This window comes from Erigeron canadensis, chromosome 7 (assembly GCF_010389155.1).
Source record: "Erigeron canadensis isolate Cc75 chromosome 7, C_canadensis_v1, whole genome shotgun sequence".
Lineage (NCBI taxonomy): Eukaryota > Viridiplantae > Streptophyta > Magnoliopsida > Asterales > Asteraceae > Erigeron > Erigeron canadensis.
Window position 1 is genome coordinate 28,485,521 of NC_057767.1, and position 13,318 is coordinate 28,498,838.

Genomic DNA, 13,318 nt, shown 5'->3' on the forward strand with positions numbered 1-13,318 from the left:
GCCAAGATGAAATCATTTGCATTCAGTGATGTTACAAATTTTATCTCAAACTATGTAGTTCATTCTATGTTAATAATTATAGTATTAGAGTTTTTGACGCTTCATTGTTGTATGCCTGTATAGATAGAAGATTAAATTGATCTCAGAAATTAAGGTTGTCATAACAAGTACATGTATTCACACACAAGGGTCTCTTGTATGGTGGGCATATATTTTTATATGTTTAAGCCAATAGATATACCCGTATGTGGATCACTTAATTTGTATGCTAACATATATTTTGCATTTGCATATATGGTATACACACTTGTATACCATGTTGTACCCAGGCTGGATAGGATCAACCCTACCCGTAACCGTTCATCCTTTACAAGCCCCTACCAGTAACCGTTCATCCTTTCCAAAACCTTAGCAATGAACCTTATTTTTCAACATAACAACCCAGTTCATGAAACAAAGATACATGTCTACAATCATTCTCTGTCGAAAAAGTGAAACATGTGTCTATATGTTGTTGCACTATAAAAGGGAGAACTATGATAAAACCAAGCTCTCGCCACCACTATAAAAAGAAAAAAAGGGAGATGAACTAGTTACTGTATCATCTTCTATATATACCCAAGACAGACCTCAAACTGCTACCAAGTCACCATGGATTTTCCTGCATGATTACCACATCCAGATTATTCAAAAAAGTTTTTCCTTTTTATATACTAATTATTCAGACAAATGGAAAAACTTTCAGCAAAAGTGAGTTGCTAGAAACTCGAAAGTCATAAACTTAGAAGTAGGAAGCAAAGGTAGATGGAACAACAATGACAAAGCCGAACCCCTGAACTAGCCATCAGGTGACCAACAATTCAAATTGTTTCACCACTATTGACCCTACTATCGAATTTTTGTGAAGTGTATGTATGATATTATGCTCAACCAAAGACTCATATATCACATCAAGTTTTTGAAATAGAATCTACAAAATGAAAAATACGGAAGTAAAAAAAAATAATTCAAGTAATAGGGTGTCTTTTGAGGTGGATACGGATCTAAGAGGTTAGTTTCTGAATAATGGTATGTTTGGCAAGGGTCTCTTGAAGGTTCTTCGAGCATTTTGGGGCTAGGACTTTCTACTTGAAAAACGGTCAGGTTTGGTTAGAGCTTTTTCAAACATAAATATAAAAAAACTCCTCCAGATACATATCTAAACATTATTCGAGCAAAAACAGATCATTTATTCTAACGAAGATATCTAATGTTAAAAAGAATACCTTTGAAAAATCAACGTTGACATCATGGAAGCAGAGCGCAACATCTTAATAGTAAAGAGATCCTGTGGTGCATACGAGTTTAAAGATGTAAACTTCTGAACACAAATAAAGCAATTTAATTTATAATTACATATCTTTTGTGAACTTCAGGTGGGAATTTCAACCCAATTTTTACTTATGAAAGAGTCACTTTAGTCAATGTCTCATCTCTGAAGAGTCAAGCGAGTAAAATCAAATAAGCTAGATAAAAAGGAAACGGGTTGGACATGTAGGAAATAATCGAAAGTGTGCGTATTTTTAATAGATGCATAGATCCACCTAAATGATTTTACTCAAAAACACTAGATTATGGTAACGATATTCTTTCTATAAACATATCTGATACACCAACTGCCTATCATACAAGCACTTATGAATAGAAAGTGTTTTGGGTCAAACCGACCCATTTTCAGATTTGCTCAAACTGCCTATATGGCCACCTCTATAGTGAACAAATGGTGATATTCTAAGAGTCTTAGAACTGAGTGACTGACCTTGCCACCAGTTTCCTCTAGTAGCACCCTGCAGATGGTTGGACTCCTCCCCCTCTTTAGAATCCTGTTCCACAGAAAACTAAGGGAAAGGAACAAATGTGGGTAATTTAGTCAAAGTGCACCTGTTAAGTCGACTTAGCTAATTAAAGGTAATCAAATGTATATTGCACTAACTTTAGTATATAATTTTGAGGTCAGATCCTTGGAAGCATGGATATACATATCTTCTTGTCCACCATAGTAGATTGATGAGCTTAGTGGACATGGTTCTATTCTCTCCTGAAGGATGGACCTTCTGTCCGTATTCATCACACCACTATTTGCAATTGCAGTGTTTTTAGCAACATTCTCTACTGCTCGAGATTAGAATTCAGAAGAACAAGAAAGGGTGGAGAGATATTAATCACACTGCTAAACAAACAACTATTAGCTCTACATCATGACCAACGACACATGTAATAAACTATATACATGTCCTATGAAATTGGCAACATGTCTGCTTCTGGAAAAGTTTCAAGTTACACTTCCCTACTTAGGTCGCAATTTCGACCGTTACATGCAAAAGGGTAAAATCGGGTTTTGTTTGATAGACATTACTTCCAAGGATTAAACAAGTCAACAGTTGTTAAAAACGTATTGAAATGTTTATAATGTCCTAAATTATCTAGACTATTATCTAAACTCTAAAGCATAAGGTCCTCACCTTTTTTACAGTATCACATCACCTCTTTTCCACACCCAATTTTACATACTGTCACACTACCCTCTCTCTCCCCCTCTCTCAGCCTTACACCACCACCAATACAGCCATTTGCCATCAGTGGCGGATGCCACCACACGCAGTAGCCGAATATATTTACCACTTTTTGAAATTTAATATTTTAGTTTCATTTTGAATTACAGAAACACAAAGAGTACTATCTCATACCGTTGCATTGCACGACTACTGTCTTATTATAAAAAAGTCACATTACATTATTATTTTCATATAATAATAGTTGTTTAATCATACTTCAAGGATTAGTTATATACAGATCCAAAAGAAACTGGGCCAACCTGTCACAACCCGTTGTGACCCTCATATAGAACTCATAGAAGGACTGATCTTTACTCGTTACCCAAACGTTATTCCACCTCTTAAAGTAGTGATAAAATTGATTTCAGTACACAAAATTTAATGTTTTCTCATGGATGTATTTTTGACGTTGACAAAGAGCTAACGACTTTCTCAAATTATGTATCTATTGTCTAATGAAGCTTGCAATTTTCATGTAACCATGGAGAACCATGTAACATTAAGAGCATCCACGAAAAGAAAAATGGGGAAAATATATGATTCATACCTGAAGTTCCATGAACAGTGGACCAGACCTGGCTATCAAGGGCCTCATATTGTATAGGCTGTGAGCATCTCAAACAACAGGTGTGTCCTGCCACCTGAAAGAATGCAGTTGAGCAATAAAAATTGAAGTTCAGAATTTTTGTGTAGTTATGCATCAAGATTGCTAAGTTGACAATAATAAATAGATAATGAAAAAAGTTGGGATGAATGCCATAAGGAGTTCCAGTCACGCCAATTAGCAATATGCATAAACCAACTACTAATAATCATAATACAAAAAAGGAAGAAGTAAACCAAGAAAGATCAAACTAAAAGGACATCAGCAAATCACCACTTTGTATAAACACTTGCAGCCAACTCAACATGAGATATATCCGTCATACTATGCATCATTGCTAGCCAAATTATTGATAACAAATTGACAAGGATGAGAGACTGGGAATTGCATAATATTAAGTTTTGGTCCATTTCTCGTACCCAAAAAGGATAATGAAAGTTTACAAGTTGCAAAAACCAGAATCAACTTGAGTTCACGATTGTCAAAGCAAAGCGAAACAAAACAACATAATAGAGAAATGAATGTCACTAATAAGATTTAGGCTTCTATGAATACTGAAAAAAAGCAAAAGATTAATAACTTAGGCTTTTATCTTAACCTAGTTATACGACAGGTGAAAAAGATTCGTTTTCCCTTTTTAGTAGTGGTTTTAGATATACTTGCATATACTTTCAGATTCTTCAATAACTATTCTAACTATGAGATACTCATATCAGTGTATCCATAGCCGCAACAAAAAGTCCAACCTATATTGCAGTAGACTGCAAACCATAGCGGCATGGCAGTTTTTGTATGCTACAGGGTGATTAACCCATGAGTCATGGATGTAGGTAACTGGAGGGCGCAAGGTGATCCACATTTTCCTGAACAAATTTCCTGGGAAAACAAAATTTAAAACAGTACACTGGTTTTACTATGTGTAACTTCCGTTTATGGATAATCACTGCTCACACACCAAGCTCGATGAAGGTGCAAAGTTTCAGAACCATTCTACATGGAAGAATCAAATTCAGCAATTCATCCATATTATGTTCCAATAAAGAGCTAATTAGGAATTACTCAAATATCAACATTATTATAGCTAAGTTGGCTTTATCGAATGTTGCGTATGCAAAAGTCAACCACAATCGACAGATTGATGATAATTAACATACATCGTCTTCGTCGTCCAAATTGATAACTAAGATGCCTCTACAGCATAACAATCAATAGAAGCAGTTTGAGTTCTTAAACATAGAATCAAAATGAAAGAAATTACAAAAGGCACTGGTAACTGTCCATTGAAAATGGGAAATTTGAACTGATTACTATCATACATGCTTTAAGCATCATTACTAGAATCACATATTGAACTGTAACAGTTCACAAACACAGCCAAATTATTAGTATTTAGTAAGACCAAAGAGAAATACCACCAATATACAGTTTCAAGAATATTGGTCATGCAATCATGGATGGAATTAACATCTGGTAAACAATTCAGCCCTAACTGACAACAAACACAGCCAAATTATCCAAATAGAAAGAAAAAAACATATAACATACGGTTTTTGTTGAGTTATGGTCTTTACAATAATCAATTGTAAATGTGCGAGTATCTAACAATGTGAACCAGTTATCAAAAACTTAGAACGTGTCAGTGAAGCAGTCATATTAATACACTTGACGTTCTGTTCCACTGAAAAGTGGTACCACCTAATGAACCATTCTAACCTATTTGTAACTACCAATAATGTTAACTACCTATTTGTACCTATATTTTGGAGTGATTAACCACCTTAAACCTATTTGTAACTACCAATAATTTTATGTACCCATATATAGGTCATTTATCAATGTTTTTGAGTTTTAACACATTTATGATACAAACACATTCTTTACTCCAAAACTCTTGCACATAATGACATAATATTACAATCCCACATCGGCCAAGTATGGGATTAGTTGGTGGCTTATAAGTCTAGGCGTCCCCTCCTCCTTCGAGCTAGCTATTTGGAATGAATTCTGTACCTAGCTTTATCCTAGGGACGAGTCATCCTTAGCCACTCGTCTATGCAGGGACGAATTCGATAGTTAAGTGTGTGTGGAGTGTTTAAGGGATTAGTGGTATAAATGGTGGGTCCTAGACTAGTCCTTGCATTGGGGATCTTTTATGGGATTAGTCTTGGTCCTTTGAGCTAGCTATTTGGAAAGAATCTACACCTAGCTTTATCCTAGGGACGAGTCATCCTTGTCACTCGTCTATGCAGGGACGAATTCTCGTTTATGGAGGGACGAATTCGATAGTTAAGTGTGTGTGGAGTGTGTAAGGGATTAGTGGTATAAATGGTGGGTCCTAGACTAGTCCTTGCATTGGGGATGTTTTATGGGATTAGTCTTGGTCTTGTCTGATGTGGTGCTAATAGGGACTTGTCCTTCTAAGGGATAAGTCCCGGCGATGGGCAGCCCTAAGAGCTTCAAAACGCCCTTGATGGGCACTATTAGTACATTATACAAGAATGAGAACTATTACTATCATTAAAAGTATAAAGGGACGTTTGGTTCACAGAATGTTTTTGAAGTTTTTGAAGGAATTTGAATCTGTCAAAGGAATTGGAATTTGAAAGAATTGAAAACTGAATGGATTGAAATTTGATGGAATTGGAATTTGAAGGAATTATAATTTGCATTTGTTTGGTTGGCCGGAATCAAATAGAATGGAATGGAATTCATAATATAAATAATAATAATAAAAATAATTAATAAATATATTTTCATAAAATTTTTAAGTTTTTTTAAATGTATATAAAATATTATTAGTTTTTATATATAATAAAAAAAACTATTATAATATTATAATTATATTTTTATAAAATAAATAACTATTTATTAATTAATTATTTTATATAAACAAAAAATAAACTTTTATAAAATAGAAGTAAATTTATATAAAATACTGACTTATTGCTGATTAATAATATATATTAATTTTATAATATTAATAAATAATAATAATAATAATACAATTATATATTAATAATATTATATTTTTATATTATTATATAATATAAATAATAATAATAACTATTATTATAATTTAATACAATAATAATAATAGTTAATAATAATAATTATTTTATTATTATTATTATAAATAATAGTAATAGAAAAATATAATATCTATTAAATAAAACATAATAATAATTTTAAAAGTGTTAAATTGTGAATTCCATTGGAATTCAAAACTTTTCATCCAATTTGCCAAGGAATCTTGAATTCCTTCATATGGTGGAATTCAAAGGATTCCAATTCCAATTCTTTACGAACCAAACAAGTCATGGAATGGAATCTGAATTCCATTCTCTCAACCAAACAGGATATGGAATGGAATTCAAATTCCAATTCCTTCGAATTCCAACGAATTCTGCGAACCAAACACCCCCTAAGTTTTCTATTCATAGCCCTTAGGGATCTATGGTAAAGTGTTGTACATCGCAATTAAAAATTATTTAAAGCACATGTTATCTTACGAGAAAATTAATTTTAGAAAATTTATTTTTATGTACGACATGCTACTTCTGTTAATGTAGCAAAATCCTTACAAATAAACAAAACTAATTGATACTCATCAAAACCATCACCAAAATAGCCAAGTGGTCAACCGTGAGGTCTTGGATTTAAATCTCATGGGGTAACATTTTAAAAGAGCAAGTAAAAAAGGTTCAAAAAAGGTGACATGGCCATGCAGTTAGGCCGCATACATCCTAGTTAGACTTGTCAACCCCACTTAACCCGAACAAATTAAAAAAAAAAAATTTGTGTTGGAGGTGGTACCAAAATTTTTTTAGGAAGGGGCAAAGTCAAAAACTTATGAAAAACAAATCCAGATAGGGGTAAAGTTTAAAAATTTATTACGAACATTTTAAAAATTCATGGTAAAATTTCAATATCAAGGGAGACAATGGCCCCTCCCCTTTTGGTACCACCTCTGCTTGGCGTAGAAACCAGCTACCGGAAAGTACATGATACACACTAAATATATATAAATCTCTATCTCGGCTACATTATAAAACATTTTTTCCCTCAACTTTTTCAACTTTAACTAAGTGAAAACCCCAAAATACCCCTATCACTTATTCATAATACCCTTAGAAGATATCTCAATCGCTTTTTTTTTCTGTCTGCTCAAATCTCAACCACTTATTTTTCTTTCTCCTCCGTAAAATCATTTTATTGTTCTAATTCATTCAAAATCTTTTATCTCAAAAACCGTATATCGATAAATTATAAAAATTACATAGGTGTTCTTAAAATTTAATGTTCTTTCATTAGATATGTCATTCGATATACTTTTGACAAATTTTTAAATCCGAGGGCGGAGCCCGGCTAAAGCATTTGGCTATCACTCTATGACCTATTACCTTCTATGACCTATCACCTCACCATCTCACCATCGTAACGTGCAGTTACTTTGTCTCGTATATCTATATATATATATATATATACAGGGACGGTTTTAGCATGGGGGCAAATGCCCCCATTCCAATTTTGGTACAATGTAATTTTTTTTATATAAATTCTAAAAAACTTAATCTAAACCGAGATTACATACAAATGTTTCTTTCTTTGTCATAAGTCTCATTTTTGGATGTATATACATATTATTACCTTGTCACACTCGACAATAATACTGTGTATTTAGTTCCCTGTCTTCATCATGATCATCATCTTCTTCATTTCAAAGGCTCATTTTTGAAGTATTTAGATGTAGAGAGTGATGAAGTGTAAGGGGTTTGTGTTTATGATTCAGAGTGTTTGAATGTAAAATTTCAAAGATTTTGTTGGTGATGGTGGTTGTTGCGGTGGTGGATCTGGTGGTGGTTGTTGTGGTTGTTTCACATGTTGTGAAGGGAGATATATTTGATTGTTGAATTTGCAGATAGACTGATAAAGTGAGATTGTATTGGGAAGACTAAAATCATTACTCGTATTTACTAATTTGCCATCTATCTAGACTTGTCTTTATCAAATGGTGAAGTGTATATTGGGAAATTCCATCAATATTTTATTAGTTACACCACCTACACACATTTTATAGATTCAAATTTTATTGTAATTTTTTTTAATGTAATATTCCGTATATGTATATATATAAGTTTGATTTGATTTGTGAAAAGTTAATGTAGGTAAGAGTACAATATTTCAAGTAAAATTGTTTACGCGTGAAACAAAATTCTTTTTGGGTCCATTTTCTATCCTCGAGATGGGTTTCAAAAATTTTTTATTTTATCTTTTTAGAAACGATTTTAAGAAATATAATAAAATTCTTAAATTTGCCCCCTTTTGGAAAAAACTCTGGCTCCGTCCCTGTATATATATATAGTAATAATTGAAAATTTAAATTTCAATACAATACAAATAAATGATTAATAATTAAAATTGAAACATGATCGATATACCGTATTATTTACCAATGAAGAAGGTGGTGCAAAAATAAAAGAGAAAATTCCGGAAGATGGGTGGTGTGAGTCATTGTAACCGAAAAGTTGAGCGGTTAATGATGTGGCGGAGGAAGGGCGGAGTGCCGGCGGTAGTTGGTCGTTATGGTTTTCCATTGGAAAGAAAAAAAGTTTGTTAAAACAGAAGATAACCTGAGAGGGTGATGGAAACACGACACGTGGTGATGAGTCAGATGGTTTCACTGATGATCATTGTTGCACGCAAATCAACATTTGATTGCATCAACTAAATTTAGCCCGTATGAGTGATTTGTTGCTTTTTATTTTTCCTATTTTTTGTGTGATAGATATTTTTTAAAATAAAAAATGATTAATCCTACTAAAAATAAGCTTAAAAATCCTCTTAAAAACTTTAAAATATGACAAGTATTATCCACTAATTCTTTTTTCTAATCTCACCTCTGATTTTGTTACATGTCTAAATCTAATAATTAAAATGATCTTTAGGCTATTCTTTTAAAAGATTTATCATTTCCCTTTGAAAAATTCGGTCAGAATCTATTTGACCTCAAATAATTTGGGTAGAATGATCACATAAAACACAAACTTGTTAGTTGTTACTTTAAATAATTGAATCCAAAATTTATAGGTAAACCAAAATGTCCCCACATAGTCTCCTAAACCAATTGATTTATGCCTCATTGATATTTACAGTTAATATTAGAGAATTGATATTCGTACCATGGATTTTGATTAAGTTACCGCACTGTACAAATGAAACAGCACACTGTACAAGTAAATAATGCATGTATATGATAGATCCATCAAATTAGATGGTACTAATATCGTCTCCTTTGTATTTGTATTTGTATTTGTATTGTCAAACATGTTTCTAAGATATCGGTAGGGCGCATGATTGATACTCGTTCGACCCGCATAGTAGCCGGACCCAGCAGACAGGTATTTCTTCTTTTCAGATTCTCGGCAGACAGGCATGATTTTCTAAACATTGCTCATTTCCGTCTTGCACTTCTTTGTGGCCGGAGGTCCCTATGGAAGCAGTTTCTCTACCTTTGTGTACAGGTAAGACTGTCTACAGCTTACCTCCCCCATACCCCACGCAGGGATTGGGTCTTGTTGTTGTTGTTGTAATATCATCTCCCTTAATATTACGAAGTACTTGTTAATCTTTCATCAAGTTAATAATTAAATGAAAGTGATATTGGTAATCATAATTGTAAAGTAGTATATATTGTAATATTTATATTATGTGATAAGTTAATTGTCTGGTAAACATTATACTTCTATAATAATTAAATATACAATACTCCTAAGTTTTGATAGACCAAAATATAACCATAAAATCAATGAACTGTCCAAAACTATAGGTTAAATGAAATTTTTAAATTTGATTTAGTTAGCTAAACTCAAAATTTTTAGGATTTTTTTTTTCAAGTTATAGTGTGTTTATTTATTTGTGTTTTATATTCATTTTATTTTAATAAAGGGCTTCATGCTAAAATATTGATCACACAAAGAAAATGATTAACATACGTTACAGGTTTATAACCAAACTAGATCAATATCCGGTCGTTTACCGGGTTAGAAACAGTACATGTTGAACTTTACATACAAAGATAAATAAATTGACAAAAGTCTAAATATCTAACTTTTTTTAGCAAGCAAAGTTAAACCTTTCAACCCTAAACTCGTCCACTATCCTGCCAGCCTGATTAAGTTAGGTTGGTGAGTTAGTTTTTGGTTATCTGGTTAGTAGGTTCGGGTTAGTTTTTCTACCCAAAAGTTATCAAGCTGGGTATTTTCAACTCGTCAACCTGAACCCGGCCTTATTGACACCCCTATACAAATAAAAGACATAAATAGTATTATAAAAAATATCGAAACTTAGATGGGCACGTATGTTATTAGTATTAGTTTAATAACAATTATTTTAAACAAATACGTATAAGATCATGACAAATTAAATTTTATTGCATTGTCAGGTGTCGGGTTTGCACGGCTTTGGCCGGGTTTTGACCCCTGCTCATGCCTAACACTGCTGTCATCCGTCATGACACCACTGTTGTCACCCATCACCAATGCCGCATTGCACTCACTTAAAATATATTTACTTTTAATTTAAAATTACAAATTTAAAACCTCATTTTATGAAGCCTTTCTTTCTTTCTATATATTTCGACCGAAAATCCCACACAACAATACTTATCCGCACTTGATATAAAGATTTTTAGATGTGAGCGCTTTCTTAAATTCTTTTCTTTTTCCTAGTTTCAAGTCTATCACCATTTTAATTTCATTAGCTACGTAAAATATTTAAATTGAAAATAATAAAAACATGACATAATTAAAAAAGTGTATATATATAACATTAAAAAGTTAACATTTTTAACAAAGTTTGACTTTAATTTCAAGGGCTCGGATTGTTTTGTGTATTATTTTAAATGGCGTAGATCAAAACTTGAATTTATTTTTTTCTCTTTGTAGCATGGGCCATATGTATATTCTAGATTATACCCGGTCGATAACCAGGTTACCAAATAAACTTACAAAATAAACTTATACAATACATGTATCACTCACTACAAAAATTTACGTCTTATAGTATATGAAAATACATATCTTATATGAAATCCGTCATAATGTTAAGATAACAAACCTTCTACTTTTTTTGGTATAACGTATATGGAGTCGGCTTGATATATATTAAGATTTTCAATATAGACCTTACTAAATAGGGTTGTGAAATCTCGACTCGGTAACCGACAAGTTGATATTTTAGGGTCAGGGGGTCGGGTTCACTTTTTTGGTTAATAGCTCAACCCACCTACCTAAAATACTTTAAATTTAAATAAAAAATTTTAATAGGTGGATCTACAAACTTATTTGATCAGACAACCCATAACCCATTTTACTTAAAACTAATCCGCCAACCACCAATCATGTCACCTAAAATCAACCCACCAAACCATTTAATCCGCCCGCTAACCTGATTTTTTTTTTTTTTGTTTGTGGTTAAGTTTAGGTTGACGGATTGACAGGTTTGAGTTGAGATTTTCAAATCAATTTTTGATATTAAGCCATAACCACGTCGATGATATAGTTATTAAGGATTTTTCTAATTGAGAATTTTAATACTTATTTGTTAACTCTTTGCTCAAAATAAAGCTTATCTTAATTGTGACACCTTACGATATTTTTAATTTTATATTTATTTTTTAAGTCACATATTAAGTTGAAAATAAAATAACATATTGTATATATGAGTATCAATTTATATACAACATGAATTTCAATGTTCCCCTTGCATGCATAAGCTTGAAAGTTTTACTTTTAAAAGAAAATTTGTATTAAATTAATGGAAAAAAAAATATTCACATCCGTAGTTTGTAGCAATGGATTGGAATCTGTAAAGCGTTTTGGAAGTTTAGTTAAATAGCACAAAGTAATTATCATAATTATATAAGTAGTCAAACATTAAAAAGTTGTCATATATAAAATAGTGAATTTTGACTTTTAATTTAGATGGTTAAGATTTATTTCTTGATCTATTTCAATGGCTAAGATCATCTTATAACTATATTTTTTTCTCTTAGTTGTGGTAGCCATTAATATATATAATTTGCTAATAAGAGACATGCCTCATAAGTCATAAAAAAGGGGCTTGGTGAAATTGGGCTAAGATTTATAGTATCTAAGCTTACAAGTTCTATATATATTGGGCTGAAAATAAAAAGGGGCCATGACTCGTGATCAACCATCGATTACGGATCCGTCAAGCTTAGTTGGGCTTGTAAGTTAGATAAATATTTAAATCATCATGTTTGATACTTTAATGTTAAATAACTAAGAAGTTAAAATAGAGAAGTAATATCACTCAGCTTTAGTAATCTGCAATACATGTTTCATCCTTCATAACTATTGGTAAAACTTTTAGAACTTTGCCCACTATCACTGTTACAGGTGTTAGTAATGACTTGTTTATCCAACGTGAAAAGCTCCACCATGTCAGTTTGTGACGTGGTTGCCATTTCCATCTTGACGTGACGTTGTCGAAGCATGGTGGCATCAGCCTGGTAATTATTGGTAAACACTACTCAGTCAGTATTTGCAACTTTGCCCTCTGTCAATAAGAAATAAAAAGTCTTTGACTCAGATATATCATTTTTGACCCGTTCTAGAATCCTCAAATATTTATTTAAATAATTTTTAATTATGAAATATTTTGTGGAGAAATTCATATTGTATGACCACTCAAACCATCACTATGATGGTTAATATAGTAATTGTTCTAGGAATGAGATTTAAAAATGAGAATATGAATTATCTAAAGTGTATTTAAACAATTTCGAAAACATATGCGTGTCATCATCGTTTTTCAGTCTCATCTCATGATCGTCTGTCTGGTTGTCTACTTTGGCCATATTTTTCAAAAACATATGACCATATTTTTCTTGTTGCTTTGTAGTTGTTTCTCTCAACGAATTGGTGTCCTTGTCGTCTTGTCTCACTTGCCAACCCAAAATGCCTCTACAAAGACTACCAAGTATACCTAACTCATTTTTTTTATGGATATAATCATATACATTGATAGTGAGGGTGGTTAAAGAGTTTTAAATGTATTAGGGAAATGTTAAGTTAACAATATTGTGTGGTAAAAAAAA

The 13,318-nt window shown here is 32.2% G+C and overlaps 1 protein-coding gene across 3 annotated transcripts; it reads right to left on the reverse strand.

Annotated features, from left to right (window-relative positions):
- Positions 1-408: 408 nt before the first annotated feature.
- Positions 409-8,139, reverse strand: LOC122608560. Of its 3 annotated transcripts, none has more exons than XR_006325253.1 (6): positions 7,846-8,139; positions 3,142-3,235; positions 1,973-2,206; positions 1,799-1,877; positions 1,266-1,327; positions 409-661 (listed from the first exon to the last, which is right to left on the reverse strand). XR_006325253.1 is itself a non-coding variant. In XM_043781655.1 (5 exons), exons 1-4 carry the CDS (start codon positions 3,293-3,295, stop codon positions 1,311-1,313), a joined length of 429 nt encoding a protein of 142 aa, XP_043637590.1. In that variant the 5' UTR covers positions 3,296-3,553; the 3' UTR covers positions 409-661; positions 1,266-1,310. The 3 variants fall into 3 exon arrangements, 1 of the variants encoding a protein (XP_043637590.1); XR_006325252.1 differs by having other exon boundaries at positions 1,973-2,151; positions 7,846-8,137; XM_043781655.1 differs by lacking the exon at positions 7,846-8,139 and having other exon boundaries at positions 1,973-2,151; positions 3,142-3,553.
- Between the last annotated feature and the right edge of the window lie 5,179 nt (positions 8,140-13,318).